Source organism: Patagioenas fasciata, chromosome 4, assembly GCF_037038585.1.
Source record: "Patagioenas fasciata isolate bPatFas1 chromosome 4, bPatFas1.hap1, whole genome shotgun sequence".
Lineage (NCBI taxonomy): Eukaryota > Metazoa > Chordata > Aves > Columbiformes > Columbidae > Patagioenas > Patagioenas fasciata.
The window spans coordinates 3708756-3736426 of record NC_092523.1 but is presented as its reverse complement, the minus strand read 5'-3'; the positions used below and the strand labels follow the sequence as shown (position 1 = coordinate 3736426).

The 27671-nt window shown below is 49.8% G+C and overlaps 1 protein-coding gene across 4 annotated transcripts in view; it reads left to right on the top strand.

Annotated features, from left to right (window-relative positions):
• Positions 1-27671, top strand: part of PTPRA (protein tyrosine phosphatase receptor type A) — a 127988-nt gene that overhangs the window by 79812 nt on the left and 20505 nt on the right. For 3 of the 4 annotated variants that reach the window (XM_071808448.1, XM_065836767.2, XM_071808447.1), the window contains 3 exons: positions 21120-21198; positions 21594-21962; positions 24641-24658. In XM_071808448.1, coding sequence (XP_071664549.1) covers positions 21120-21198; positions 21594-21962; positions 24641-24658 — 466 coding nt within the window. Of the gene's footprint in view, positions 1-12341; positions 12525-21119; positions 21199-21593; positions 21963-24640; positions 24659-27671 lie in introns of all 4 variants that reach the window. The other variant, XM_065836770.2, reaches the window with a different exon arrangement.

Below are 27671 nucleotides of genomic sequence, written 5' to 3'. Positions count from 1 at the left end.
GAGCTGCAGCTTTGCCACCACTTGAGACCCAAAATGCAAATACAACTGAGATCCCATGGAAATCAGCCCATCTGCTTTCTGATCAATGTGCGGAGAAGGCGTACAAAGGGAAAACCATCATCAAATATACTGAAATATAAAACTTGGCAGAAAATAATGAAGCAGTTGCAGGCTGCTCTCACATTGATGGTTTGAGTGAGTCGGTGTGATTTCTTTGGTGCGTTGCTTCCATTTAGTTAACGCTTCTCAGCATAATGGTAATTTCTTTAAAGTTATATCAGTTAGTATCAAAACTCCAACACAATAAAGACAGATTTTTTCCCCTGATAACACTTTTCACCAAGGTTTCCTTTTATCCTGCAACTTTTAAATAACTGGCCCGCTGGTTCTTTGCTTTTATTGTACTTGAGATATCATAAACGTAGATTGTTTTGTAAACCGCTAATTTTAGACACATCTCCATGCTTATTGTTCCCTTTATTGCGTTTTATTTTAATACCATGGCAAAACCTCTGCAGGAGAAGCGGAAATCATCTGTGTCCTGAGGCTTTTACGTCGCCACTGGATGGAGGGCAAGAAGGAATCGCCCACCAGGATGGTTTAGAATCACTTTACTTTCCTATAGCAAAAATTCAGAACTCATTCCCTTGGCCATAATATGAAGTGGCAGAAATTGGACAAAAATCATAAATGTACCTATATTAAATGAGAAGCAGCTTTCCAAACCAGTAGGTATAGATAATAGCCGACGCGGGCATTACAGATACAATTGAGTTGCTAAGGCAGGGCTTTCCAATAGCGCCTTGTATAGCCCCGTATCGTCTAATTATTCCGCTTCGGTGTAAGTTAACAATGAAGAGAAGAGAAAAGCTTGGCAACCCGTTTGCTTAGAGGGGTCGATTTATCCCGGCTTTTTGTGGAACGGTGTAATTTCAGGCTTTTACAGGGCGGGTAACACCATCCCGCCCGCAGGAACGCATCCGAAAATAGGTCAGGAGGAGATGGAGCGTGGAGAACGGTGCCACAATCCTACCTTACTCAATGGGAATTCATTTTTTCTCGAAGGAAATAAGATGGTTTTGTCCTTATTCACCCAGTTTGTAATAAAAATAAGTGGGTCAGTCGGACAACAGCTCATGATAGCAGCGTGTTTCGGTGTGATGCGTTGGGGATGGGAAGGTTCACAGAGCCTGGGATTAGCGTTACTTCAGCAACAGCAAGGACTAATGTATTTTTTCCCCCAACAGAAGCTTCTGACAATTTATAGCAGGTTTTTCACCTCTCTGAAGATTATTTTGATATACTGGGCTTGTTTGGCGTGGATTATAAACCGCCTGTGGGGCTGTTTTTCGGCTCCAGCATTTCTGGGTGACCTTAGATCTCGTCTTTGGAAGCAGTTTAATCCCCGTAAGATCTAAAAAGAAGGATCTCAGTTTTCTTTCCTTCCGTATTTTCCAGTGAGGAACTTCAGCTGTGGGGCACGGTCAAGGGTTTGGCACCCAATAATGGGGTGAAATTGCTCGTTCCTCCTCTTCCCACCAACAGGCTACTAATTACCAATGTGAACATAGGAGGGCTCTGGAAGACGGAGCGTTGGCAATCAGGTGCCAAGGTAAATATAACCTTGGCCCTGCCTTTGTCTACCTCAAGGCCACCATCATTACATGAGGAGTCCTGCTTGAATAAGATTAGATGGCCCAAAGTTGAGAGATGTGTTCGAACACCCGTGAGCGAGCGATGCAAAACCTTGGTACAGGAGCAAACAGAACTGGGGACTGTCCTCCCAGAGCTGATAAAGAGTATTGAGGATCCAAAGGATCCCTAAAAAAGGAATAAAAATCCACTTCTCTGCCTTAACGTGTAGCTCCCAAAACCACATGGGAGATAGACGGACATGTGGGGAGGGTAAGGAGTTGCATTGGAAACCTTTAGTTTGCCTTCCACCCAAACCACAGACGTTGTTGATGGGCATGGGGACAGCCAAATGCCGGAGGTGCTTTTCATTTTGCAGACTTAGTGGGGAAAAGGAAGGGTAAAAGCGGCCGATTGTGTTAGTCGGGACTCGGCTCAGCGGGGACTTTGCTCCTCATGGTTGCTTCGCTTCCCCAGTAGAGTTTCTTTTCATCAAATGCAACCAAAGGGCTTCCAGGGTATGACCTGAAATCAAATTTTCCTCTTCCAGTAAAACATGAGGGTCAATTGAGGACGACTGGTGCAACAACTTGTAAGTAGAAGCGGGAGGAGCTCACACTTGCATTTTTCACCCAGTTCTTTCATTAATCCAAACTTAGGTCTTTTTATCTCTCTTTCCTCTGCCTCTCAGCATCTTCTGCCCTGGTGCTTGGGTCCCACGGCCAGAGGCTCCAGCGCAAAGGAGCGACCCCTCAATTTGCTCAGCCCCTGTACCTGTTAACACGTCTCTTTGCAGCCACCTCTCCGCTTGCTGCCCTTTCGCATCAGGCCCAGGAGCCTCCTTGATCCTTGTGCTGGTTTCCTCAATAAAACGGGGTGGAAAGACACTGAACAACTCTATGGGGTCAGGAGGGCGACGGTGGGTACACAGCAAGACACACATGAAAAAAAGTGGAAGCAATAGCTGAATCCAAAGCTTCCGTGCAGTGAGGAAGGATGGAGATGCCGGTTAAGACCCAAGGCTGGGACTCGGGACACCTCGCTGTCCTTGGCTGCCCAGCTTGTCACCGGCTTCCCAGCCAGCTCCCTGGTTCCCATCACAGTGCTGAGAAGCTCCTCCTGCTGCAGGGCTGGTTTGGGGAATACTTTGCCCTGGGGACTCGGTTGGTGTGAACAAGAGGAGCCAGATTTCCCTTCTCCTGCCCCTCCGAGTCCTCTGGTTGCCGTGGGGCTTGTGCAATTACATGGTTCCATGTGTTCCTGGACTTGTGTAACTCACCTCATTACCTGCCGAGCTGTGAACCCCACAATTTTGGTGCGCTGCGTCGCAGCTCTTGTAATATCTCAAGTCTTTTGAAATGGAAAAGAGGCAAAAAATGCCCCGCGTGCAGATGCTGTTGGACCATGAGGACCTTGTGTGACCCAGGGACGGTGCTGGGCGATGGGGACAGAGCCTGCTCCAGGTTGGGCTGTGGGGATTCTCCGAGGAGCTGGGGATCACACCGTGGTGGATGCCAGGAGCCAGCAGTGGGACCTCTTGACAAGCTGCTTAATGTTTCTGTCACTGAGTGTGGCATCTGTGTGGAATCATAGAATGGTTTGGGTTGAAGGGACCTTCCCAGCTCCCCCAGTGCCACCCCTGCCATGAGCAGGGACATCTTCACCAGCTCAGGTTGCTCAGAGCCCCGTCCAGCCTGGCCTGGGATGTCTCCAGGGATGGAAGATGGTGATGATTTGACGTACCTTCTCTACTTGGATTGTGGGTGCTGATCATTACCACACCTTCATCAGAGAGATCCAAAATAGCTGGAAATGGTGCCTGAGCCCACCAATGATTTTTGTTAGATCTACCTTCTGCTGCTCGACGTTGTAGCTAGTGAGGGTCATCTTGGAGGTACGACATGCCAGAAAGGCAGCATGGAGATATTGTGGTGCTAATTCACAGAATCACGGAGTGAAGGGACATCTGGAGATCATCTGGTCCAACCCCTCTTCTCAAGCAAAGCCACCAAGAGCCGGGGGCCCAGGACCATGTCCACATGTGTGCTGAAGATTTTCAAGGATGAAGACTCATTCCACAGCTTCTGTCCATGTTAAAAGTTCCCCAGCACCACAGTGAGACCTAAGTAGGGAAACTGAATGAGAAAAGAGAGAACAAAGATGCTGAGGGACATGAAATGACCCTGATGGTGGGGCGTTGGTTGCCCCTTTGTTTGGGGATCATACCAGAGGTTTAAACCATGTTCACTGATCATCTGGGAAGCTCCTCCTTGGTGGCTGAGCTGGTTCCACCCTCATGCCTGGACCTACCAAAGGAGCAGCGTGTGCAACCCTTTGATGTGATGGAGTACAAAACTTACCCAGGTCACACTGAGTCTGCCTGGGAGGTCTTCTTTTCATACACCTACAGAGCAGTAACCCGTGAGGACACTTGTGGCTTGAGGGGTTTCTCTGCTACTTTCTCAGAGTGTTTTCCATTGGTGTAACCAGTCATAGCTCGAAAAATGAAATTATCTCAGAGCACTAAGCCATTTCTTGTTGCATGGATCCATCCGTTTGCTCCACACTTTACTGGCACAACTAAAGGCTTTGGGCTCTTTATCCCTGGAGGGGTTTAAAGGACGTATAGATGAGGTTCTTATGGATATGGTTTAGTGCTAGAGCCAGGTTATGGTTGGACTCGATGATCTTGAAGGTCTCTTCCAACCAAAATGATTCTATGATTCTTTGCTGGAGATGACCTCTCTGTCTTCAGCCTTCCTACCGACCTTCCCAATGAGGAATCCAGCTCTCCAAGGCTGAGCAGGGAAGATCTGGTTGGGTTTGGATCCGATGTGGTTGAAGGATGACGGTTGATCCCAGGGCTGGCTGCTTGGGGGTGGGACCATCCGCCTGGTCCTCAAACCCAAGATCCCAAATCGGGTACTTCCCTGCGACGATGAGGCAGGAGGGGAAGATTCCCACTTCACGCTGTGGTTTTGGTAGCTTCTCTCTGACTTAATAGGAAAACACTGACTGCAGGAAACGTACATTATGTTTTTCTCTGCATTTTCCTGATACCTGTGGAGCCGCTTTGCCTGTAGAGGGAGGAGAGAAATGGGGGATGGGAGGAAGAAATAATGGTGTCTCTGTTCAATGAAATTCCCTTAACAGTTCATGTTGGTTTTTCTTCCCCCCTCCAAACACTTAGATCCGAGCTGAAAATCCAGGGCTTAAGAGCCCAGATGTTTAGTCCGACACACAACCGTGGCATCTTTCCAGCAAGTGAAGCAGCTTTGCCGCTGGTAGGTTCCAAGGAGCTAATCCGGGATGAGAGGAGTTAAAGCTGCTCAGCAACAGCTGCATCCTTGAACCAGGTCACCCCAAACTTCCCTTCCCTTCAGGTGAGGGATCTTTCCCTCTGTACCAAAGCAACTTTCAGAGATGTTGCTGCTTCTTCTGTCCCTCAAAGTGTCCTCTGGGGCATGGGGAGAAGCGATCAATGGTGGTGGCACCGTGTCGGATCGTTGCGAGCTGGTTTTTGTGGGGCTTGTCTCCATCCCCAAGTAGGTCAGGGGGAAAATAGTGTTGGATTAATTCAGTCTATACATAAATCTCATAGTCAGAGACTCATTGGGGTGCCGGTTGGGACGGCGAGCCATTTTTTTCAAACTCATTAATTTTAATTCCAGTCCCCGCCAGCAAGGATTACAAGTCACCCCACTGCTGATTTTCCTCGCTTGACTCTTAATAAGTATCTCAGCATCTGCCATTTATAACTGGTTCCTCCGGCTGGTTTAAGAGCATCCCACACCTGAAATGCCCTTCTGCTGTTGGGAAAGACCACATGGAGAGACCAAAGGCGGCTCCGATTCCATCTGCGCTTGCCCTTTCCAGAGCTTTTTATTGCAAATGCTGCAGAATCTTGCTTTTAGGGGTCGAGCTGTGGCCACTGTCCTCACCACCAGCGCTGGAGCTGAGAGGTGGTCACAGTGGTCACGAGGACACTGGCAGCCTCTGCAAGGTGATGGTGGTTGAAATGTGGGGGTTTTCCTTCAGCTCAACAACCAGCGGGCACTTCAAAGCTAAACTATTTCACCAAAGGACTGGACATGACGGGATTGGATTTGGTTTGGACTAAGAGAAACGGGGGGAATTTGGGGCAGGTTGGCCCCTGGTCTTCAGCAGGTGGTGTTCCATGGAGTCAGAACTGCTGCCACCAAGCTGAGCGCTGCAGGTGACACATCTGAGGGACAGGATTCATCTAGAAGGACCTGGACAAGCTCGAGAAGTGGGGCCATGAGAACCTCATGAGGTTCAACGAGGCCAAGTGCAAGGTCCTGCACCTGGGTCGGGACAACCCCCGGTATCAACACAGGCTGGGGATGGAGGGATTTGGAGCAACCCCCAGGAGAAGGACTTGGGGGTGCTGGGGGTGAAAGATGGGACATGAGCCACAACGTGCGCTTGCAGCCCAGAAGCCAAATCATATCCTGGGCTGCATCCCCAGCAGCGTGGGCAGCAGGTGGAGGGAGGGGATTCTGCCCCTCTGCTCCGCTCTGCTGAGACCCCCATGCAGTGCTGGTCCAGCTCTGGGTCCTCAGCACAGGACACACATGGAGCTGCTGGAGAGGGGCCAGAGGAGACACAGGAATGATCCGAGACTGGAACAGCTCTGCTGGGAGGACAGGCTGAGAGAGTTGGGGTGTTCAGCTGGAGAAGAGAAGCTCCGGGGAGTCCTTAGTGCAGCCTTTCTGGACTTAAAAGGGGCCGATAAGAAAGATGGGGACAGACTTTTGAGCAGGGCCTGTTGTGATAGGACAAGGGGTGATAGTTTTAAACTAAAGGAGGGAGATGCAGGCTGGACATGAGGAAGAAATTGTTGTCCCTGAGGGTGGTGAGAGCCTGGCCCAGGTTGGGCAGAGAGGTGGTGGATGAACCATCCCTGGAGACATCCCAGGCCAGGCTGGACGGGGCTCTGAGCAACCTGAGCTGGTGAAGATGTCCCTGCTCATGGCAGGGGTGGCACTGGATGAGCTTTAGAGATCCCTTCTAACCCAAACCATGCTATGATGCTATGAAAACAGGATGAATTTTTGAGGTTCGGCCACAGCGCCACCAAATACACGCTTGGTCTTCAGCAACAGACTTTGTCTTGTATCTGTGCAGCCTCGAGCTGCCACAGAAAGCTGTGTTGTGGCGTGCGAGCTCCTGTACCATTGAACGCCTGGTCAGGGGGTCTCTCATTTAACAGCGATACTGAGGAGCCTTCTGTGTATTATGCTCCTCGCCTGGACGGGATGGAAATGGCTGTTTTTGTGGGAATGCTGCTTTTCAAAGCCTTTTGAAAAGGCTGGGACAGCAACGACTTTGAAAGACGGGGACGTCGCCGTTGCTACCCAGCGCTTTGCTATTGAAATGAAAATAGCCAAGAAATGACACTTCACTGCTGCTTATGCGTGTGCAAAAATATTTATGGTCCTGGTGCAAATAACATCTCTGATTGTTTCAGAGAAGTCATTTCTTGTGGCCACCACTGCTGCTGCCTGGTCCCATTGGGCCTGATGGCAGCAGCTCTTCTAGGCTTCTGAGTGGTTTTTGGGCTGAGAACTGACCTGCCGAAGGAGGGGAAAATTGTTCTGGGGGGCTCTGTTCCTTGAGGATGATCTGGTGGGATGGGCATCCAGGGTGTTTTACTGCTGTATTGCGGGAGGGGATAATTAATCGGATGATTTGTTGTGTTTTACAACATTACTGTGGCAAACGTGTCTTTTCTAGCACCAAGCTGCAGGTCAGGAGATGCGTGGAGATCATGGAGATCACAGAAGAGTTTGGGTTGAAGGGACCTTCCCAGCTCCCCCAGTGCCACCCCTGCCATGAGCAGGGACATCTTCACCAGCTCAGGTTGCTCAGAGCCCCGTCCAGCCTGGCCTGGGATGTCTCCAGGTATGGTTCATCCACCACCTCTCTGGCCAACCTGGGCCAGGCTCTCACCACCCTCAGGGACAACAATTTCTTCCTCATGTCTCGTCTGAGATGATGGGGTGCGCCCACCTTTGCTTTTGGGAGAGACCTCAGGCTTCTGCTGGAGCTCCATCTAGAGGGGTGGACAACAGGCTGGTTATGGAGACTGGTGGCTTCTTTGGGCCACCGTGGCTCTGGTGTCCCCTTACCTGACCTTCTGCACTGTGGCACCTTGCTGGGGCTGTCACCATGGCTTTCCTGGTCCTGTGGTCACTCTTGACCGCTGTTCTGCTGGAAACCCTTGCTGCAAAGCCAACATCTGTGTTTAGCAAGGAGGACACCATGACCAAGCCCAGTTCTTTCCATATGACTACTGAGGAAGGGGATTTCTCCACCAAACCCCAAAAGCAAGTGCCGATCCCTTGGCTAAGGATGTAGAAATCATACCCAGCCCTGCAGTTGCTTTTGGGTTGATTTCACAAGAGAAATCTTTGCGATTTGGGCTGGGGCTTTCCTTGAGAGGACACCCCAGCTGAACGTTCCCAACATCTGCACCACAGCTGCATGGGCGAGGTGGCCAGCATCTCCATGGACCTCTTTCCTCTGGCAGAGCTTGCTCGTCCATCTTCTCCAGCTTTCCTCTTGCCGTGCTGAGAGCAGCACCATCCAGTCCTGTGCACGCATCATTCCCAGCAGCCGAGCTTGTGAACGTCTTCACCGTCAGCGCTGAGATAACCTGGAGGTTTCACCATGGAGGCCTTTGGTCACAGTTCACCTCCTGCCCTTGCTGGAGCAAGACGTCAAAATTCACTGCAGTTCAGTATCTTGACTTTACATGAGAGAACTGGTGACATCTTGAATAATTGATCCTAAGGAGCGCTTGTCTTGGTCTCCTCTACCATTTTAAAGTTCTTTGTGTAGGAAGCCATGCATATGATCCACTATGGTCTTCTACACCTAGAAAGAAAAGTCAGGGTTGATTTGTCCATCCAAATGAGACTTTGCAGCAGGGCCTGTTGTGACAGGACAAGGGGTGATGGTTTTAAACTAAAGGAGGGAGATTCAGTCTGGATATAAGGAAATTGTTGCTCCTGAGGGTGGTGAGAGCCTGGCCCAGGTTGGGCAGAGAGGTGGTGGATGAACCATCCCTGGAGACATCCCAGGCCAGGCTGGACGGGGCTCTGAGCAACCTGAGCTGGTGAAGATGTCCCTGCTCATGGCAGGGGTGGCACTGGGGGAGCTTTAAGGTCCCTTCAACCCAAATTATTCTATAATTGTGTGATCCCAGGACTGTAGAGGTTGGAGCATCACCTGCTGCAAACATGAGTGCGCTCCAGCTGTTGCCTTTGGTTTGAGGTCCCCTACATGATATTCAGATTAAAGTCCTCTATGTGATATTCAGATTTTAAATGCTACGCCTGTGGGAAAACCACACCAGGGCTGGGTGTCACATTATTTTCCTCTATACGAGTCCTAATTCTTCCCTGTTTTTTCGCATAGGGTGGCACCGGGGCTGTGTCCCCAAAAAAAGGGCTGATTTCAACCTTAGCAACAGGGTAGTTTTGTTTAGCCTGTATTTGTTCTCCTGTGAGAGTCATTGTTCTCTCCCGTGCCTTGACCATTTTGAAGGCTGGTGATAAAAGCCCTCGCTGACGATAATACGGTTGAGTTCAGCCTTTTGTTGGAGAGATTAAAATAGAGAATGAATAGTGAATAACATGGGAGGGCTAAAAGTTAATCATCCCAGGCTGTTCAGTCACTTTAAGGATAAGAAAATGCATTTTATTTTACTTTTTTTTTCAGAACTACTGAGCATTATTCTATATATTATATATATTCTATATATTCTATTAGGTTTTGTGTTGGTATATGGGGGAGCTGCAGGGGCTCATGCCCCCCCTGTTGTTTAAGACTGGGCTCAATTCAATTTGTGTAAAGTTGTGTCAGCAGGAAAATAGGTTTATTATGGTAACATTAGGTTTATGATAGCTTTTTAATAGCAATACTATATATAAAATATAATTGTTTCGTGATATTAGGTTTATAATAAGTTTATGGCTATACATATAATAATATATAAATGTATTTCACAAGTTTATAGCAATAGCAATGATAGGAGACGCCCTTCTTGTTGGTCTGACTCTCAGACTTGTGCCTACAGCATCACTTTGTCTTGAGTGGGGACACCCTTGTTGGAAAATAGGTGGAAATGGGTGGAAAATTCTAGATGGAAACCAAAGATGGAAAGTGGAAATCGAGCCACCAGAGGCACAATTGGATCCTTTTTCAGGAGAGTGGGAGGATGAGAAGAAATATTTGGGAGCCTGATCTGCTGGAAATGCCAAGAGCGTGAATGATAACGGGGATCACCCCAAAACCACTGGGATATTTATGGTCCTGGTGAAGTTCCCGCTCGCATCGGTGTCTTGAAAAGCTTCACATCCCTCCTCTCAGACAGTCTGTGCAGCGCTCGTACCTGCAGTCCCTGTAATTGGCAATAATTTTCCTTAATTGCTCACAAAAGCAGATGTTCTCTCTGTGGCTGCACCGAACCAGCTTATGCTGTACTACATACATGAGCACACGGCATTAAAGGACTAATTCCTGTAAATAAGCCTATTAAGAGGTTTGAATTAATGCCTCCAACTAAACCGTTGATGGCAGCTGCATCCCACTGGTTTTATTCATTTGCTATTTGTGACACGACAATCCCCGTCTGCTCGGGACTGTGATGCCCTCGCGCTCAGCCCGTTGATCTTGCATTGTGGTGGGTGGATGTCTTAGCGAACAAGATCAGCCCTTTGTGGTGTTTCCGCTTAATAAATCACATTAAAAAGGTAATTAACACTACACCTAACATATCGGGCTGTGCTTGGCTGGTGGGTGCTGGGGATGTCAAGGGACATGGAGGCAGGGAGAGCACGGCCCTACAGCGTGCACAGGCTTCTTATAGAGATAGAGATAGAGATAGAGGTAGAGGTAGAGGTAGAGGTAGAGGTAGAGGTAGAGGTAGAGGTAGAGGTAGAGGTAGAGGTAGACGTAGAGGTAGAGGTAGAGGTAGACATAGATAGACAGATAGATAGATAGATAGATAGATAGATAGATAGATAGAATTTTTTTCCTCTGGTTATTTTTACTAATTTAAGAAGTAGGGGCTGGGATACTTTCTATAAATTGGGATGGCCTAAGAGTGGTTGTTCCTTTGTTTTCTGGTAGGTCACATATGATTGTAGAATCATCTTGGTTGGAAAAGACCTTCAAGATCATGGAGTTCAACCATTCCCCCACCCCTGGCACTGCCCCATGTCCCTGAGAACCTCATGTCCGTCTGTCCAACCCTCCAGGGATGGTGACTCCAGCACTGCCCTGGGCAGCCTGTTCCAATGCCCCACAGCCCTTTGGGGAAGAAATTGTTCCCCAGATCCAACCTCAACCTCCCCTGGTGCAACTTGAGGCCGTTTCCTCTGCTCCTGGCGCTTGTTCCTGGGGAGCAGAGCCCGACCCCCCCTGGCTCCAAGCTCCTTTCAGTCAGTTCAGAGATCAGAAGGTCTCCCCTCAGCTCCTGTTCTCCAGTCTGAACATTTTACGTGCTGCTTTCAGGGGAGAGCTCTTCTCCCTCTTTTTGGACCAAGAGCTTTAGCTCGTTGTCCCGCAATCCCACGCACTGACACAAAGGGTTTAATGTCGCAACCCAGAAGTTCAGCTGTGGGTCTGGGTTGGGGCATCACAATCCAACTCCTGCCCTTCCCCAGGATGACCCTGAGGCCGTTCCTGAGCCCAGGGCACGGGTTTCACCAGCAATTTGGTTTGCACTGGGAATTTCAGCCTTTGCATCCCCTCGGGAGGTGGCAGCTCCTCATCCTCACCTGATGTCGCACAACTGGGCTGTGCCTTATGCAGTGGCCCTGGATGACGGACAAATGCAGAGTCTGCCAGTATATAATGAATATTATCAGCTATTAACTCAGTTTTGCTCCTTGACACCGCTTATTTCTCACCATTTTATCCTATCAATATATTCATTGTCAATGAGAATGGAATAATTAAGGCATTTGGATAATCTGACTCTTTAAAGCAGCATCACTCTGGGTCTGCAGCTCCAGAAGTACCTGTCAGACCATTTTCTTTTCGCCTGGAAATACGCTCCGGTATCTTATTTGTAGGTTATGTTGAAAAACATTTGTGTCTGGCAGCACAACTGCTCCCAGTCAGACTTTTCAGCACAAGACGTGCCTCAAAATGCTTTTGGCACTGGAATAACAGAATCAGAGAGGAAAACGCTTGCGACTCCAGTTCCCCTCATTTGCAAACCTGGTTTATAGACCCTCGTGGCCACTGGTTAAACTGGGCTTTTGGTTTCATTCTGGCAAACTGCAACAAAAACACAGTTAATGCGAGATGCAGGGGATGCATCTCCAGCCCCGTTTGGGGTAGCACCGTTTGTACATCGTCCTCAACCCTTTTTTTCCATTCTAATACATGCAAATATATGTAAAGAGTAAAGCCTGTTCCACCGAGTCTTGCACATTTGTTTAAAGAGAAGGAAAACAAGCTGAATTTACAGGGAATTTGCAAGCTGAATTTTAAAACCCATATCTCAAAAGACCCAAAGAGCGGCTGGTGGTTGCCAATGCTGACCGAGGTGATGGTTTTTGGCATCTTTATTTTCGCTCGCAATCATCATGTCGTTAATACGGAGCTTTTGGAGAACTGGAGTGTATCCTAATTAGCAGCCTCTGATTTATTTATTTAATTTTTTCCCCTAGTTTCATAATCAGTGATCTCGGCTACACCACAAGTGTTACTGTGGCAACAGGGCTGAACTGAGCAGAGGTGCAGATTTACCGCAGGTAAAGCGGGGATTTGACGGATCCGCGAGCCCCGGGGCTGCTCCGTGGGACGGGCTGGCTGCTCCCCACACCCCACGAGTGGCGCGGGTGGATTTCAGGGTAAGCACAACCAGCGATTCAAGCTGCATGACCGAACGCATGCCTTTTAATTGGAGCTTAGCCCCTGTAATGAGCTTTTAAGGCTGTCATGCTAATGATCCCCGCCGACACCTTTGTTTTAAGTAGGATGCTCTGAGCGCTCGCTGCCCCAACGCTCCGGCTCCTCGGCTCGGTCTCAGCTTAGAGCTGGGAGTTCAGCTCAGTCCTGCAGAAAAACTCAGCTTTATTTTTCTGTGGGTTTGTTTTGGTTCGCTCGCTCTCCAAAAAGCATCTCGTTAGGTAGGGATGTTGTTATGTTAAATAATGGCCATGCTTCATCCTGACTCCTCAATCACATGCAACCGGTCCTTTCTGTAGATGGTGTACGAACTGCACTCATGTTTTCTTTGTACATGTTACAAACGATGCTTGGGACAAAGAAGAATCGTTTTGGTTGCAAGAGACCCTTGAGATCATAGAGTCCAGCCATAAAATGGAATATTTAAAGAGATATATTCCTGTATGACTTCACTTTAAAAGAAAATACATATTAATTTGTTATTTTGAATAATGAGATGAAGCAGCTCACTCAAGCCTTTTGGGCGATCGCTCTCTGCTTCCCAGCACACGTCATAGCCGCGATGCCCAACCCGCAGGGGAACGCACCCCGGGATGGGTCAGAGAATCAGCCATAGAATCACAGAACACCAGGTTGGAAGGGACCACAAGGATCATTTTAGTTTTAGTTTCCTCAGGAAGAGGTTTCACCTCGCTCTCCCTTTGCAATGCAGCTCTGGCTGCCCCACCAACCCTCACCAGCCCCACTGCAGCAAAATGCTCCATTCCCAACATCTTCCTCATGGTCATGGCTCAAAGTCCATCCTTCGTCCTCATCCTCCCTTGGGCTTAGCTCACCGCTCTCCTTTTCCTTGGCACTTCACCTTCTCTTGGCTTTTGCTTGTCTCACCTTGATGCTCCTTTAGGAAACCTTCTCCAGCTGGTTGTTCTCCATCACTACAAATCAAAAAACCTCTTCATCCCTTTCTTTCTCATAGAATCATAGAATAATTTGAGTTGAAGGGACCTTAAAGCTCCGCCAGTGCCACCCCTGCCATGAGCAGGGACATCTTCACCAGCTCAGGTTGCTCAGAGCCCCGTCCAGCCTGGCCTGGGATGTCTCCAGGGATGGTTCATCCACCACCTCTCTGCCCAACCTGGACCAGGCTCTCACCACCCTCAGTGTCAATAATTAAACCCGTCCTAATTGTGAGGGTTATTAGCAAAATTATTATTAGGAAAATCATTGGACGTATTTGTAGCTCTTCCCCTCCAAGGCTCTTGGGTGGCTTCCAGATGGTGACTCTGCTCGCGGTGTGGCCAGGAGACCCTGTCCCTGCGGCTCGGTGGGCGAGGACTGGAGATCATCGCGTGTCTCATTCTTAGATGTGGCACCGATCTGCCCTCGGCATATCAGGGATGCAACCCGCGTCTCCTGGTATTCGTTATATACCCAGTAAGTTATTCTTAACTCTGGTCTTAAAGGTTCTTTTATATATTTCTGAATGAATTAAACCCGTAATTCACCTAGGGAGTAAACAAAACATTTTGGGAGCCTTTTTATGGTCGGTCAGGCTAAGGTGTGAGGATTTCCAGTGTTTGGCAGCAGAGGTAGGAAAGGAACACGGGGAACCTTCTTCCAAAGTCTGTCTGGGGAACACCTGATCCTCTCTACATCCCCTCGCAATGGTTTCACACACGTTACCGCTCCCAGTGTGTGACTGAGAGCCTGTGTGATTGGCATGGGATAGACTTACATCTCGCTAAAGTTGACCTCCGGGAGAGAGACTGATCCTGGTTCAGGATGGCAGATTTTCTCATCATCCTAACAGTGGTGCCTATTTCTGGACACCCAGAACAGCAGGTGGAGGTAGGGTCGGGTTCCTTCCATGCACGTACGATGATCTTGCTCTTTGAAAGGGGACCGTGCGTTCCTCTGTTGGACTGAGGGCCACGAAAATGATCCGAGGCTGGAACAGCTCTGCTGGGAGGACAGGCTGAGAGAGTTGGGGTGTTCAGCTGGAGAAGAGAAGCTCCGCAGAGACCTTATTGCGGCCTTTCCGGACTTAAAAGGGGCCGATAAGAAAGATGGGGACAGACTTTTGAACAGGGCCTGTAGTGATAGGACAAGGGGTGATGGTTTTAAACTAAAAGAGGGAGATTCAGGCTGGACATGAGGAGGGAATTGTTGTCCCTGAGGGTGGTGAGAGCCTGGCCCAGGTTGGGCAGAGAGGTGGTGGATGAACCATCCCTGGAGACATCCCAGGCCAGGCTGGACGGGGCTCTGAGCAACTTGAGCTGGTGAAGATGTCCCTGCTCATGGCAGGGGTGGCACTGGGGGAGCTTTGAGGCCCCTTCAAGCCAAACCATGCCGTGAGTAAATATCGAGGTGCAGGAAAACAGTGATTGGTTGAAGGTTGGGCAGATGGAGAGAGCAAAACCCTGAGCCCACAGGCTCGTCCTCCTCCTCGTGCTCCATTCGTTACCGCGGCTGCCACTTGTGCGGAAGCCGCCTGTTTATGTGAAAGAGACAAAAAAAATGAAGTGGATTTTCAGAAAGATTGAATGGTGGTTGTGATTCATCTTCTCTGTTGAAAGGTGGAAAAGCAGAGGGCGGGGTGGGGGGATAACATTCAGTGACACATCAAGGCCTCGTTTCAGCTTCGGAGACACATGCAAGGAATTAGTCACTGCAACACAACCCTTTTCCTTCCCTGAACTCAACGACTCCTCTCCCTGCGATGTCCAGAGACAACCTGCACCCAAATAGCCACCCCAACGCGATTCGGAGCCGAAGCAGCACCTTGCAGGGTGTTAATGAAGCGAATAAATGGCTCAGGAACCCACTGCATGACGCTTGATCCCCGGGGGATTTCCCATAGGGGACCAGGCTTTGCTTTTCATCCTCATCGTTACTTTTACATCCACACGAGCAAGGAGAACCCGGTGCCGGCAAAATAGTTGTGCCATGGGACGAGCTCCCCTCCACCACGGATCACAGCTCCAGTGAGAGGCTGGAATAACCACAAACGGGATTTAAAAGGAGCCGGGAGCGGGGAGAGGAGACGACAGGTTTGTTTTGCAGGGCGACCGAGCCATGCCGGTGGCTTGCTGCCACCCAAATTTAAAAAAAACAGACCTTTTTCCCCTTTCTTTATGCTCATGCACGCTCTCTTCCTACTGTGAGCTGCTTCAAAGCGCTAAGCGGTGCAAACACCAACCTTACTCCTATTTATGCCAAAAAACAAGAGGAAAACTGAACAATTTTCTATTATTCACTGCAGTTGGGGCCAGCACAAGGTAGTCGGGTGGTCTCGGTCGAGCTGCTGTGTTTTAGCATCCCTCTCAACAGCAGCAGCGCTTTCTGGGGTCCCAGAAAACCAGGTGGAATTAAGGTCGTGTCTCCCCCTTACACACAGAAAAGAGGTTGTCTCATTTTCCAGGAGTTAGGAGCATGTCGGATGTGGGGTAAATCCTGCTTCCGATTGTGGACGCCGGGTGAGATCAGGGCAGTTTGTGCAGCAATAACAATAATAATCATAATCATAATAATTGGTTGCTTTCTGGAAACACAGGGAGGTGGTCCCGCAGCCAAACCCCCCTCCAGCAGCACACACAAGGACCATTTTTAAGCCACTTATTATTTTATAAAGAGATTATTTCCTTCCCCCGCTCCTCCTCCAACAGCATTGATCATCTTGCCAAAATCCACTTATTTTAAAACATGCATCCCGGAGCCTAAAATCCAGCCTTTCCTATAGGAAGCTCCCGAGCAGCGTATGGGGTAGCTCAATGCATATATACCATGTATGTATAAATATCTATATCTATTATTCAGGTTTCTAACTCTGATTTTTGAAAAGGAAGGTTGAAAATGAAGATGCGATGCCGAGCGTCCCAACGCGCCGGGGCAGCGGTGCCGAATCCGGCTCCTTTTCTCGTCGGCGGAGCCGGCGCCGTGACGTCAGGCTGTTTTTCTGCAGAGCTCGCAGGATGTCGCAGCCGGCCAAGAGCTGTGTTTATGTTGATAACATTACAAGTATTTCCTCTCCGTTTCCGAAACCAGCGGGGCGAGAGCCGAGGGGGAAGGGAGACTCGGGTTTCTCCGGCTTCGGGGTAGGACTCTGGAGGCCTTTTTATGTTCAGAAGCGGGTAACGCCGGAGCGCTGGCATTTATTTATTCTGCGTTTGGGAATCGGGAGTGTTTAATAGCCGCGAGCTGAGGCTTTTGCGTTTGCTCTCTCTGCTCCGGATCTGGATTTTGAAAGGTGATAAAGCGGCGCTGGCAGCTGGTCACAGGAGCAGCTCCCGCGATGCTCTCGGGCCTGCCCGGCATCCTGGTGCTTTTGATATTCACAGTAATAAAGCCATAAAAACTAAGGATCTGCATAGAGCTCCTTCACCACGAAAACGGGGCAAGCCTTGGGGAAATTTGGTATTCTCTCCCCTTGCGATCCAGTCAAGGATCAATGAACTTATTAAACGTAATATCAAGGGGGTTTTAAGGGCAGGCAGCCACTGGTGTAATCCCTGCCGGCCCAGCGAAGGAGGGACCTGCACCCATAGTCGGACTCACCGGTCTTAAGGGTCTTTTCCAACCTAAATGATTCTACAATCATCCCACCATCCCAAAGGGGTTTTCCAGCTGATACCCATGGCCAGTCCAGGAATTGCCTTCAGCTCTCATCCATACGGTGGTCATGGTCGTGGAAATAAAACCAAGCTCGTTTATTATTGTACATGGGTTATTTCCCTGTAACAGAGGGTGGAAAGAAAGGGGATTCACAGTTTTTACTTATTTCCACCCACTGCTTTTGGTACCAAGGGAAAAATGTTTTGAGGATGAGGGACAAGACCTTTGGAGGCCAATGGGACATCCAGCTGTTGGACTTAGAGAGGGCGTGCGGAGTCAGTCTGTGTTAACCCATCTGTCTGTCCTTCCTTAACTTCTCAAAAGGGCTCCAGGGACCACAGATGGCAGAGGAACCGGGTCCCCTGGTTCTGTCCCCGCTTTGCTGAGTGACCATGAGCAAATTGTCGCTCCCCTGGGATCTGATGCAAGAGCAGGAGCAGCCAGCTCGGAAAGATCCTTCAAGGCATTAAGAAAGGCTTGGAAGAGATTAAGAGCTATGTGGTTCTAGTTTCTTAGGGACATCATTTAGAGGTGGACTTGGCAGTGGTAGCTTAATGGTTGGACTCAATCTTGAAGGTCTTTTCCAACCAAACCAATTCTGTGATTCTATGTGGTTTTCCAATGATCACTGAATTATGAGCCAGATGGTGAGGAGCAAGATCTCCAGGTGAGGAGCGAGTAGGATGTCAGTGTAGTGGGAGCATCCCAGTTAGCGACTGGTTTGTCTGCTCTGGGGGCAAACTGCTGCCGATTGAGTGGGATTCCGAATGAATGGGAATCCCAAATGAATGGGATCCCAGATGAACGTGATCCCAAATGAATGGGATCCCAAGTGAAAGGGAAACCCAAATCAATGGGATGCCAAATCGATGGGAGTCCCAAGTGAATGGGATCCCAAATGGACAGGATCACAAATAAATGAGGATCCCAAATGAACAGGTTGCCCAAGGAATAGGAACTCTTGTTTGGAGAAACGAGTTGGGAAAGAGGAAAGGAGCCACATCCAACCATGAGAATGGTGTTTCTGTGCAAATATTCATCAAAACACAGCGAACAGTCACTTTTTCTCCTAATAATGTTTGCAGAAGGGCCAGGTCTTGGTCTTGTTGTTATTCCCAGCGAGGGAAGCTGTTGTGATGTTGAGACCTTGGCAACTTCATCAGCCCTGTGAGATTTTAGGAGCAAATCAGTGCCGCCGTGACCTTCCTTGGACATCCAGCGTGGGCTTGGGGACCTTCTGCCTTTGCACGTGGGTCACATCGGAATGAGCACCCAACTCCTGTGGGTTTTTGCAGCGGGATGCTCGGACCATCTGTGCCTTGCAGTGAGGTGCTTTCATTCTCACCGGTGGTTCAGCTGCATGTACTTCCCAGTTGCAATTAAACATGGGGAGAACACGAGGTTCTGGTATAAGTTGGGGAACAACCTATTAGAGAGCAGTGTAGGGGAAAGGGACCTGGGGGTCCTGGGGACAGCAGGGTGAGCATGAGCCAGCACTGGGCCCTTGTGGCCAGGAAGGCCAATGGTACCTGGGGTGGGTTAGAAGGGGGTGGTCAGTAGGTCAGAGAGGTTCTCCTGCCCCTCTGCTCTGCCCTGGGGAGACCACACCTGGAATATTGTGTCCAGTTGTGGCCCCTCAGTTCCAGAAGGACAGGGAACTGCTGGAGAGAGTCCAGCGCAGCCACCAAGATGCTGAAGGGAGTGGAGCATCTCCCGTGTGAAGAAAGGCTGAGGGAGCTGGGGCTCTGGAGCTGGAGAAGAGGAGACTGAGGGGGGACTCATTAATGTTTACAGATATAGAAAGGGGGAGTGTCAGGAGGATGGAGCCAGGCTCTTCTCAGTGACAACCAATGATAGGACAAGGGGTAATGGGTTCAAACTGGAACACAGGAGGTTCCACTTAAATTGGAGAAGAAACTTGTTCATGGTGAGGGTGTCAGAGCCTGGCCCAGGCTGCCCAGGGAGGTTGTGGAGTCTCCTTCTCTGCAGACATTCAAACCCGCCTGGACACCTTCCTGTGGAACCTCAGCTGGGTGTTCCTGCTCCATGGGGGGATTGCACTGGATGAGCTTTCCAGGTCTCTTCCGACCCCTGACATTCTGGGATTCTGTGAGCTCCCTTTCTCATGCTGCGGTGGGGGGTGGAAAGCTCTTTGGATTAGGACCTTCTCAGGTCCTCAGCTTGGTGAGAGGCCTCAACAAGCTCCAGGAGTGGAGTGAGCCATCCAAACCCCACCAGTTACGGGATTCCCAGACATCCCACCCTGGAGCAGAGCCGCGGGGAGGCATCGTGGGACTAGGCCCCACTCTCACCAGCGATGGGAGTACTGAATTGGTTCAGATTCATCCAGACAGATGTTTTATTAGTAATCCACTGGAAAGTTGGCTGCTCACACCAGTGGAACCCCTTGGAGAAAGCCCTGCCCGACTCGTGGAAAGAACCAAGGGAAAGCTCTTATCTCTGGAGCTTGGTTTCCTTCTGGTTCAGGGTTTGTCTGACCTTTTGGACACTGAGTAGGTTCAATTTTTGCCAGGTTTTCTTTTGGAGAGGAGGAAAAACATGTAAGCGGGTGGTGCTGGTGGGAGGATACTCCTGGGTGGGGTGGGGAGGATCTTGTATTTCTGATACTGTTTGATGACTTCAGTACTGTCCTTCTGCCTGGAGTTTGGGATGGGTCTAGACTGAAGCAGATTTAAATAAAATAGAATGAGAACAAACAACACAAGATGTATGTAAGAGTGGGAGAGACTTAGACCGCGTAGCGGGGAATAAAACCCTTTCTTGGCAGCGTGACGAGTTGACTTGGTGGTGAGATCTCGCAGCCTCCTCCCAGGTGATGCTGAAGGTGCAGCTGGACGCGTGACAGAAGCCTGAAGGACAGGAGAGAGTCGGACGGCAGCTGCCGGCCGCTGGCACGGAGCGAAGCCGCCCCCGAGCCCTCTCTGGGCTCGTAGCAGATGCGAGATGCTGGCCCGACCTCAGGAGGCCCCGGGCGCTGGGACTTGGCAGCTTTGGGCTTTCTCTTGGCCAGGACGGTGACGTCTGACATCTCGCTGTCATTTGCCTCAGCCTCTGGACCGGTGTCTGTTTGGGAGGAGATAACTGCGCTCATTTCTCAGGAGCGTTTTTGAGGGCTACAGAGGAAAGAAATCACCATAAAAACTTGGTATTTAATAGGGCTGGGGCAGAAAGCCTGGGGGAGACAACTTCACTGAGGTCATTGGGCTGTAATTTTGTAGGATGTTTCCTGGGAGGAAGCGTACGGTACAACGCACGTGCAGCCTGCGCTTGCAGATGATCTCGGGTTATTATTCATGGGGATTTATGGCCATTTTGGATTAAGGCTCCTTGCCGTGGTCTTCACATCTTTTGCATTTCAGTTGGCTCAAAGTAGACTCATTTGCAGAGCGTTTTATGAACACGTTATTCATTTCCTTTAAGAAATTATCCTAATTAGTTAACTTCGGTTCTCAGCTTCATAGCTTGTTTCTCTCATGCTCTCTCACGGTTTGCTAATTCCCTGTTTCATTTCTGGTCACTTTGCTGCTCCACCAACCTGGGATCTCTTTGTGCACCCTCCACAGAATCACAGAACAGTTTGGGTTGAAGGGACCTTCCCAGCTCCCCCAGTGCCACCCCTGCCATGAGCAGGGACATCTTCACCAGCTCAGGTTGCTCAGAGCCCCGTCCAGCCTGGCCTGGGATGTCTCCAGGGATGGTTCATCCACCACCTCTCTGCCCAACCTGGGCCAGGCTCTCACCACCCTCCAGTCGGGAACACCTGGACATTTGTCCCCTGCAGGGACTCCAGCGCCACGTCCACTCCTCCCTTCCAGCTCCACACACCCCAGATGCGCAGCGGTGTCCCCGGTTTGTGATGACGTTGCATGAGGGTTTCAATAACTCTTCTCTGCTCTCTTCCCCAGGTCAACATGGATTTGTGGTTCTTTCTCCTTTTGCTCGGAAGTGGCCTGATAAGCATAGGTGCTAACAACGTGACGACAGGTAAACTATGCTCATTATCTCTTTTGTCCCTAAACCATTGTTAGGATCACAGGAGTAAGTGCTCACGTGCTCACTGGGTTATTGCTTCTGCCCTGTGCTTCATTGTAATAGAAAGTGTCAAAAAGAGAACGATGGGCTGGAGGTGCTTATAAATCAATCTAAACATTGTTCCTCTCTTACAGGGTCTTTAATCTTTGTAGCTCCTTGATATCATAATATATATTCAACCAACTGTTTTTATAAGGTGTGCAGCACCGTGCTGTGCAAAGCATTCCCAAAATTTCACATTTTTTGGCTGTTTTTAGTTACAGTTTCACGAATCTCCAGCATCTAAGCCCTCCAGTGCTGAAGGAAATTATCTCATGGAGGTTCCCTTGTGTTTTCTCCTCCTGCAGAGCCACCCAGGACAGCACCCACCTCCCCCAGGAGCCCCACCAAAGCTCCCACAGCACGTCCTGAGGATGGGACGGCAACCGCGAGCTCCAGCATCACCCTCAACATTAGCACCCCAGTGACTGTCGCTACCCTGGCACCAAAGCCACCCGCAACCACAGCCACCGGGATGTCCCCCAACGCCACCACCCTCAGCCTCAACACCTCCACCCTGGGGACAACTGTCTCCGTGCCACCAGCCACCTCCCCGCTCCCCAGCCTGACGTCCCCTGCTCCCCGCACCGCTCTCCCCAGCACGGAAGCGGAGACGACGGAGAGGAATTTCAGCGCGACGGTGACCACGCAGGAGACCTCGTCCGCTGCCCACAACGGTAGGCATCTCCTCCACCTTCTTCTTCTCCTGCCCATGGGTTTGTTTCTTTGCTCTTCTTTTGTTTTGTTGAACAAAAGGGAATGAGAAGACACTCGGGGGCAAATTCCACAGTGATAACGAAATAATATAACTCCCCAAAGAGACCAGATCAGAAGAGATTTATCCTGCTGAAGGTTTGGGCTTCTTGCCAAGACGCTGGGGCACCAGAAACCCTCGGATCTCCTTCCACTATTGTCACAGATGAATTTCATCGCTTTTTGTGGTTTCCGGAACATGAAACAGGGCTGGTGCTGTGCAGCTCTCAGGTGCTGGCTGAAAAGTTGATCTGTAACGGGTTTGTGCGGACAATAAATCACTTGGGATTGCCGCTCAGCTGCAGAGCTTGGCTTAGCCAGAGTGTTTCTGCATTTATTTGTATTTTGGTAGCCACTGTCGTGCTTTTTGGCACTGCACAAGCACATGCACACCAAGGCAGGCCCGGTCCCAAAGGATTTAAGGCTTAGACTAGAGCTGGCCAACCAAGGGGTGAGATCCAGCTCCTGGGAAAAGCTCCTAATTTGGTTCATTATCCAAAATTAGCCAAGCTGCGGATGAAGGACGATGTGGCAGGACAGTGCTGGCCCATATGGTGGGGTAATCTGTGCCCTCCAGATGATGGCTTCCAAACTGCCTGCAGACACAAGCTGCACGTGGTTTGATAACCATCTGAGGGTGCTTTCGCTCCACTGTGGTGAGCACCAAGAGCAACGTGGTGAGACCTTATTGAGCAGAGTATTCCATGCGCTGGATGTCTCGGTTTGGCATATACCGATGCATCTGGTGTTGGGATGGATGAACCATCCCTGGAGACATCCCAGGCCAGGCTGGACGGGGCTCTGAGCAACCTGAGCTGGTGAAGATGTCCCTGCTCATGGCAGGGGTGGCACTGGGGGAGCTGGGAAGGTCCCTTCAACCCAAACCATTCTGCAGCTCTATGCTCACATTATCAGTTTTTTCCCTGTTACTTGGGCTACTTTCATCTTTGAAAGATCTGGATGAACAGGAGTTACCTCCCTTGCCATCCTGCTCTCATTCCCTTCTTGGCACATCATAAAACTGCCCCTAAGGATGTAGTTTGGCTGCTCAGCATTGCTTAAGAGCAAAAATCAGACAAAAAGAAGCCAAGGTGACCAAAAATCCGAGCTGATCTGTGATTCTTCAGCCATGGTTCGCCCATTGCTGGTTGAGACCCAGATTTGGTGCTCTGTGCCTCTGAGTTGCAACAATTACATAGCAGTGCCTGCTAGAGGTCATAGAATCACAGAACAGTTTGGGTTGAAGGGACCTTCCCAGCTCCCCCAGTGCCACCCCTGCCATGAGCAGGGACATCTTCACCAGCTCAGGTTGCTCAGAGCCCCGTCCAGCCTGGTAGTGCAGGATTTAGTGGAAAAACCAGAATGGGAAACTTGGTGGTAGCGTAGAAAAGACTGAAAGAGGATAATACTGGAGTTAACACGGGGAGATGTCAAGTGTACCTTCCTTGAGAGCAAATTTCTAAGAGGCATTGGGTGCTGGGGGTCTCTTCGCTGGGCATGTTTGGAAACTGCAGCCCCTGAAGCTGCAGTGAAGTTGTTTTTACCATCAGCATAGGAAGGGATGTGGCCAAAGGAAGTTTGCAACCCAGCTTCCTTAGCATCCTGCCATCCCCGAGCTCATCCAGCTTCCCCTCAAACACAAACCCTCAAGGCTTTTGTGCAGAAAGAGTCCGGAGTAACCTCAGTAATGTGGTGCAAGTTTAGAATAAACATCACCTCCAGTGGGAGCGATGGAGGCAAAAGCCTTAATTACTGTGAAGATCTGGATTTTGTAATATGATGTCTGCTGGTAGGGGCCTGAATTCATCATTTTTGTGTCTTTCCTACTTCTTTTTGTGACTCGAGTCCCTGTTTTGGGTGAATCCCTTGGTGTGCGCTGTGACTCGTTGGCCATTGCACCATCGGGGCCAGATGTGGCTTCTCACTCAGTGTCAGTTCCAAGAACAAATGACCAAACCTGATTCTTTCTTTATTTCAAGTCATTTGTCAAGGAGCAAAATTAGTTTTAGGACTTCCCTTGCTGTTAATGGGAAATTTGGATCTCGGTCATGGAAGAATTAAGTGATGCTCAGGAGAGGGACAGAGGCAGAAGGCGCCGTATGAATTACACGTTGTACAAGCAGTTCCTGCTTCTCCAAACCTCCGAAGATTGTCTTCAACCCTGTTCTATAGCTCTTCACATGTAAAACAGCACATGGAGGCTCTCCTGGGATGCTCGTGGTCCCATCCCTCAACCCACCTGCTCTTAATTGAACTCTTGGCTCAGCCACTCTTTTAAAATCATGCACAAGTGTCACCTCTTAATATTTAAGTGCTAATGAATTACACCAGTGACTTGCTGGTTATAGGCTCAAACAGAGTGTGTGAGCAATTGAGAGCAATAGGTTTTGTTTCTTGATGTTATAACTCCCTGCTCTGCTGATAAAAAGTTGCTTTTTATTCGTTAACATCCTGGCTTTGTAGCTGGTGTTTTAAAGGGAAGATTTACATAAAGATGATGAGAGTTACTAAATTGGTTACTGTCTTGTTCTTTGATCCTCCCTGACTTATTAAAATGTATATTTCTTTGTTGCTAAGAGACTTTTGTTTTCTTTTTCTGCAGGTAACTCTGACAGAAGAGGTAAGAATTTTATGTTTCATTGCTCTTTGGTCAAGCCCTCAGTAAAGACATTTCCAGAAGTATTCTGCTATTAGATACCTCTCCTTATGACAATTCTAAACTTGCTTTTACAAAGCCAATCAGGCTCTTTAGAAGAGCTGGTGACACACTGATGTCTTAATTTGTGTTGGGCTCTACGTACTAATTCATACAGGTCCTATAAGATACAACAGGTTCCTGCTGAACGCTCTGAATATACCAGCATTACCACCCCTAGACTTGGATGACCAGAGTCTAAGAAGCCATTCAGGAAATGTCTTTCTTTTTTTGCTTATGAATTGTGTTTATTGACTGTGACCTACCCTGTTTGATCCGGACCCGTTCTGCAAATGATGTGAATAATTATTATTCTCCTTAATTCTGTTGGCAAACAGTAGCATAAGTCCATTTCTTGTCATATAAAACCACTTAGGTGCTTTTTTCCATCTCTTAGTTCTGAGAACTGACATTTCTACCAGAATATCTAAAATTACTCATTGCTTCAGCGGGGTGGGAACAGGGAGAGCGGAGCTGCAGCTGCTCTGGTTGCTACCTATAGAAATAAGCTTCCATTGTGTGTTCCCATCATCGCTCTCATGGGTGTTTCACCTTTGTAAACTCCACAGCAGTTGGCTTCCTGCTGCCCAGTGTACTGAACATGCACTGGAGAGTTATAGAATAGAATTGTGTCATGGTTTGGGTGGAAGGGGCCTTCCCAGCTCCCCCAGTGCCACCCCTGCCATGAGCAGGGACATCTTCACCAGCTCAGGTTGCTCAGAGCCCCGTCCAGCCTGGCCTGGGATGTCTCCAGGGATGGTTCATCCACCACCTCTCTGCCCAACCTGGGCCAGGCTCTCACCACCCTCAGGGCAAACAATTTCTTCCTCATGTCCAGCCTGAATCTCCCTCCTTTAGTTTAAAACCATCACCTCTTGTCCTATCACAACAGGCCCTGCTCAAAAGTCTGTCCCTATCTTTCTTATCAACTCTTTTAAGTCCAGAAAGGCTGCACTAAGGTCCCCCCGGAGCTTCTCCTCTCCAGCTGAACACCCCAACTCTCTCAGCCTGTCCTCCCAGCAGAGCTGTTCCAGCCTCGGGTCATTCCTGTGGCTCCTCTGCCCCCTCTCCAGCAGCTCCATGTGTGTCCTGTGCTGAGGACCCAGAGCTGGACCAGCACTGCAGGGGGGTCTCAGCAGAGCGGAGCAGAGGGGCAGAATCCCCTCCCTCCACCTGCTGCCCACGCTGCTGGGGATGCAGCCCAGGATACGATTTGGCTTCTGGGCTGCAAGCGCACGTTGTGGCTCATGTCCCATCTTTCACCCCCAGCACCCCCAAGTCCTTCTCCTGGGGGCTGCTCTGCATCCCTCCATCCCCAGCCTGTGTTGATACCGGGGGTTGTCCCGACCCAGGTGCAGGACCTTGCACTTGGCCCTGTTGAACCTCATGAGACTATAGTGGAGCTCTGGCCTTTTTCAAGCAAAATATGTACATGTGGGTGACACAGTCCTGAGGGAATGATTAAAGGAGTTTTGTGAACACGCTGGTGTATCCTGAGCTGCGGTGTCTGGGGTGTCTTCTTCTTCCACCTCCTGAACACAACTGGGAAGGAAATACAGCGGGGAAAAAAAGCAAGGATTAAATCAGGGATCTGCTTCTACGGGATCTTTGTGATGTTTGCAAGGAACGCAGCTGGCATGTGGTTTAAACCTCAGAGATTTAAGCTCTTGCTGCTACTCTGCTCTCCCTCTGCAACCATTTTCACAGAATCACAGAATGGACTGGGTTGGAAAAGCCCTCAGAGATCATCCAGTCCAACCCTTGGTCCAACTCCAGTCCATTGACCAGATCATGGCACTAAGTGCTGTGGCCAAGCTCAGTTTAAAAACCTCCAGGGCCGGTGAGTCCAGCACCTCCCTGGGCAGCCATTCCAATGCCTTACAGGATTTGCTTTGCCAGGAGCTCCATATCTCATATCCTGGGGGGTTTATTTAAGAAATACTGACCTTAAATCTTTCCTTCCATTCTTTTTGCCCCCATTTTTTTGCTTGTGGTCGCACAGTTTCTTGTCTGCTGGATTTGTGTCCTGTTTAGTGGGCAGGAGCTGACAGTGATGAGTGAGGAGGGCTCCTCAGCCCTGTCCCTCTGCCAGGTGGCTGCACCCAGGTCTGTGTAATGTATAGGAGACAGCCTATAGACTGCTATATAGCACCTCTACCTACAGTGGAGGCATATCTGGAGACCAGAAGGTGGTTTGCTGGCTCCTCAGAGGTGCCAAGATAAGATTTCAGCATCCTGATGCCTCCCAGGCTCTGGACCGTGGTGGATGCTCCCAGGGAAGCCAAGGGCTGAGTTCTTCTCCCTTTTCCAAGTGAATTACGTGTGTAAAACCCCCAGGGCCGATCTTGAGCAGGACGGGAGCTGGGCGGGGGTTGGCACCGCTCATCGGGGATGGAGGGACCGGCCAGGGACCCTCCAGCTTGTTTCCTGCCTGGGTTTAGCTGGGTGGGCCGGCAGCACGGCGGTTACTGCCCGCGGTGGAAAAGCTCTAACTCATCCCGCCACATGTGTCGAAAGAACGGCTGCAATAAAAAATAACAACCCCCCGGGCTCCCTGCATCCTGCTGCCAGAGGCACCCCTGCCAAAACCCTGCCCGTAAATCACATCTCGTGCCAACCGATGCTACCGCAGCGGCCCCAGCCCAGCTCAGCACCGGTTAGGCTGAGCTTAACTCCAGCCAAGGCAGGAAAAATGGTTCAGCAGTGCATAGTGGGGATATAGCGCCGTGGGCTTTGGCAAAGCAACTCTGCGTCCTCTCCTACAGCCAGAATGATGGTGATGGTTACGGTCGGAGGTGTCAATGAGAAGCACCTCAGAGGAGACACAAGGTTGAGCTAAGATGCTCCGTGGTCGCTTTGCCTTCCCTGTCTTGCTTTTGGGCCCCTCCGTTCCAGAAGGACAGGGAACTGCTGGAGAGAGTCCAGTGTAGGGCAACAA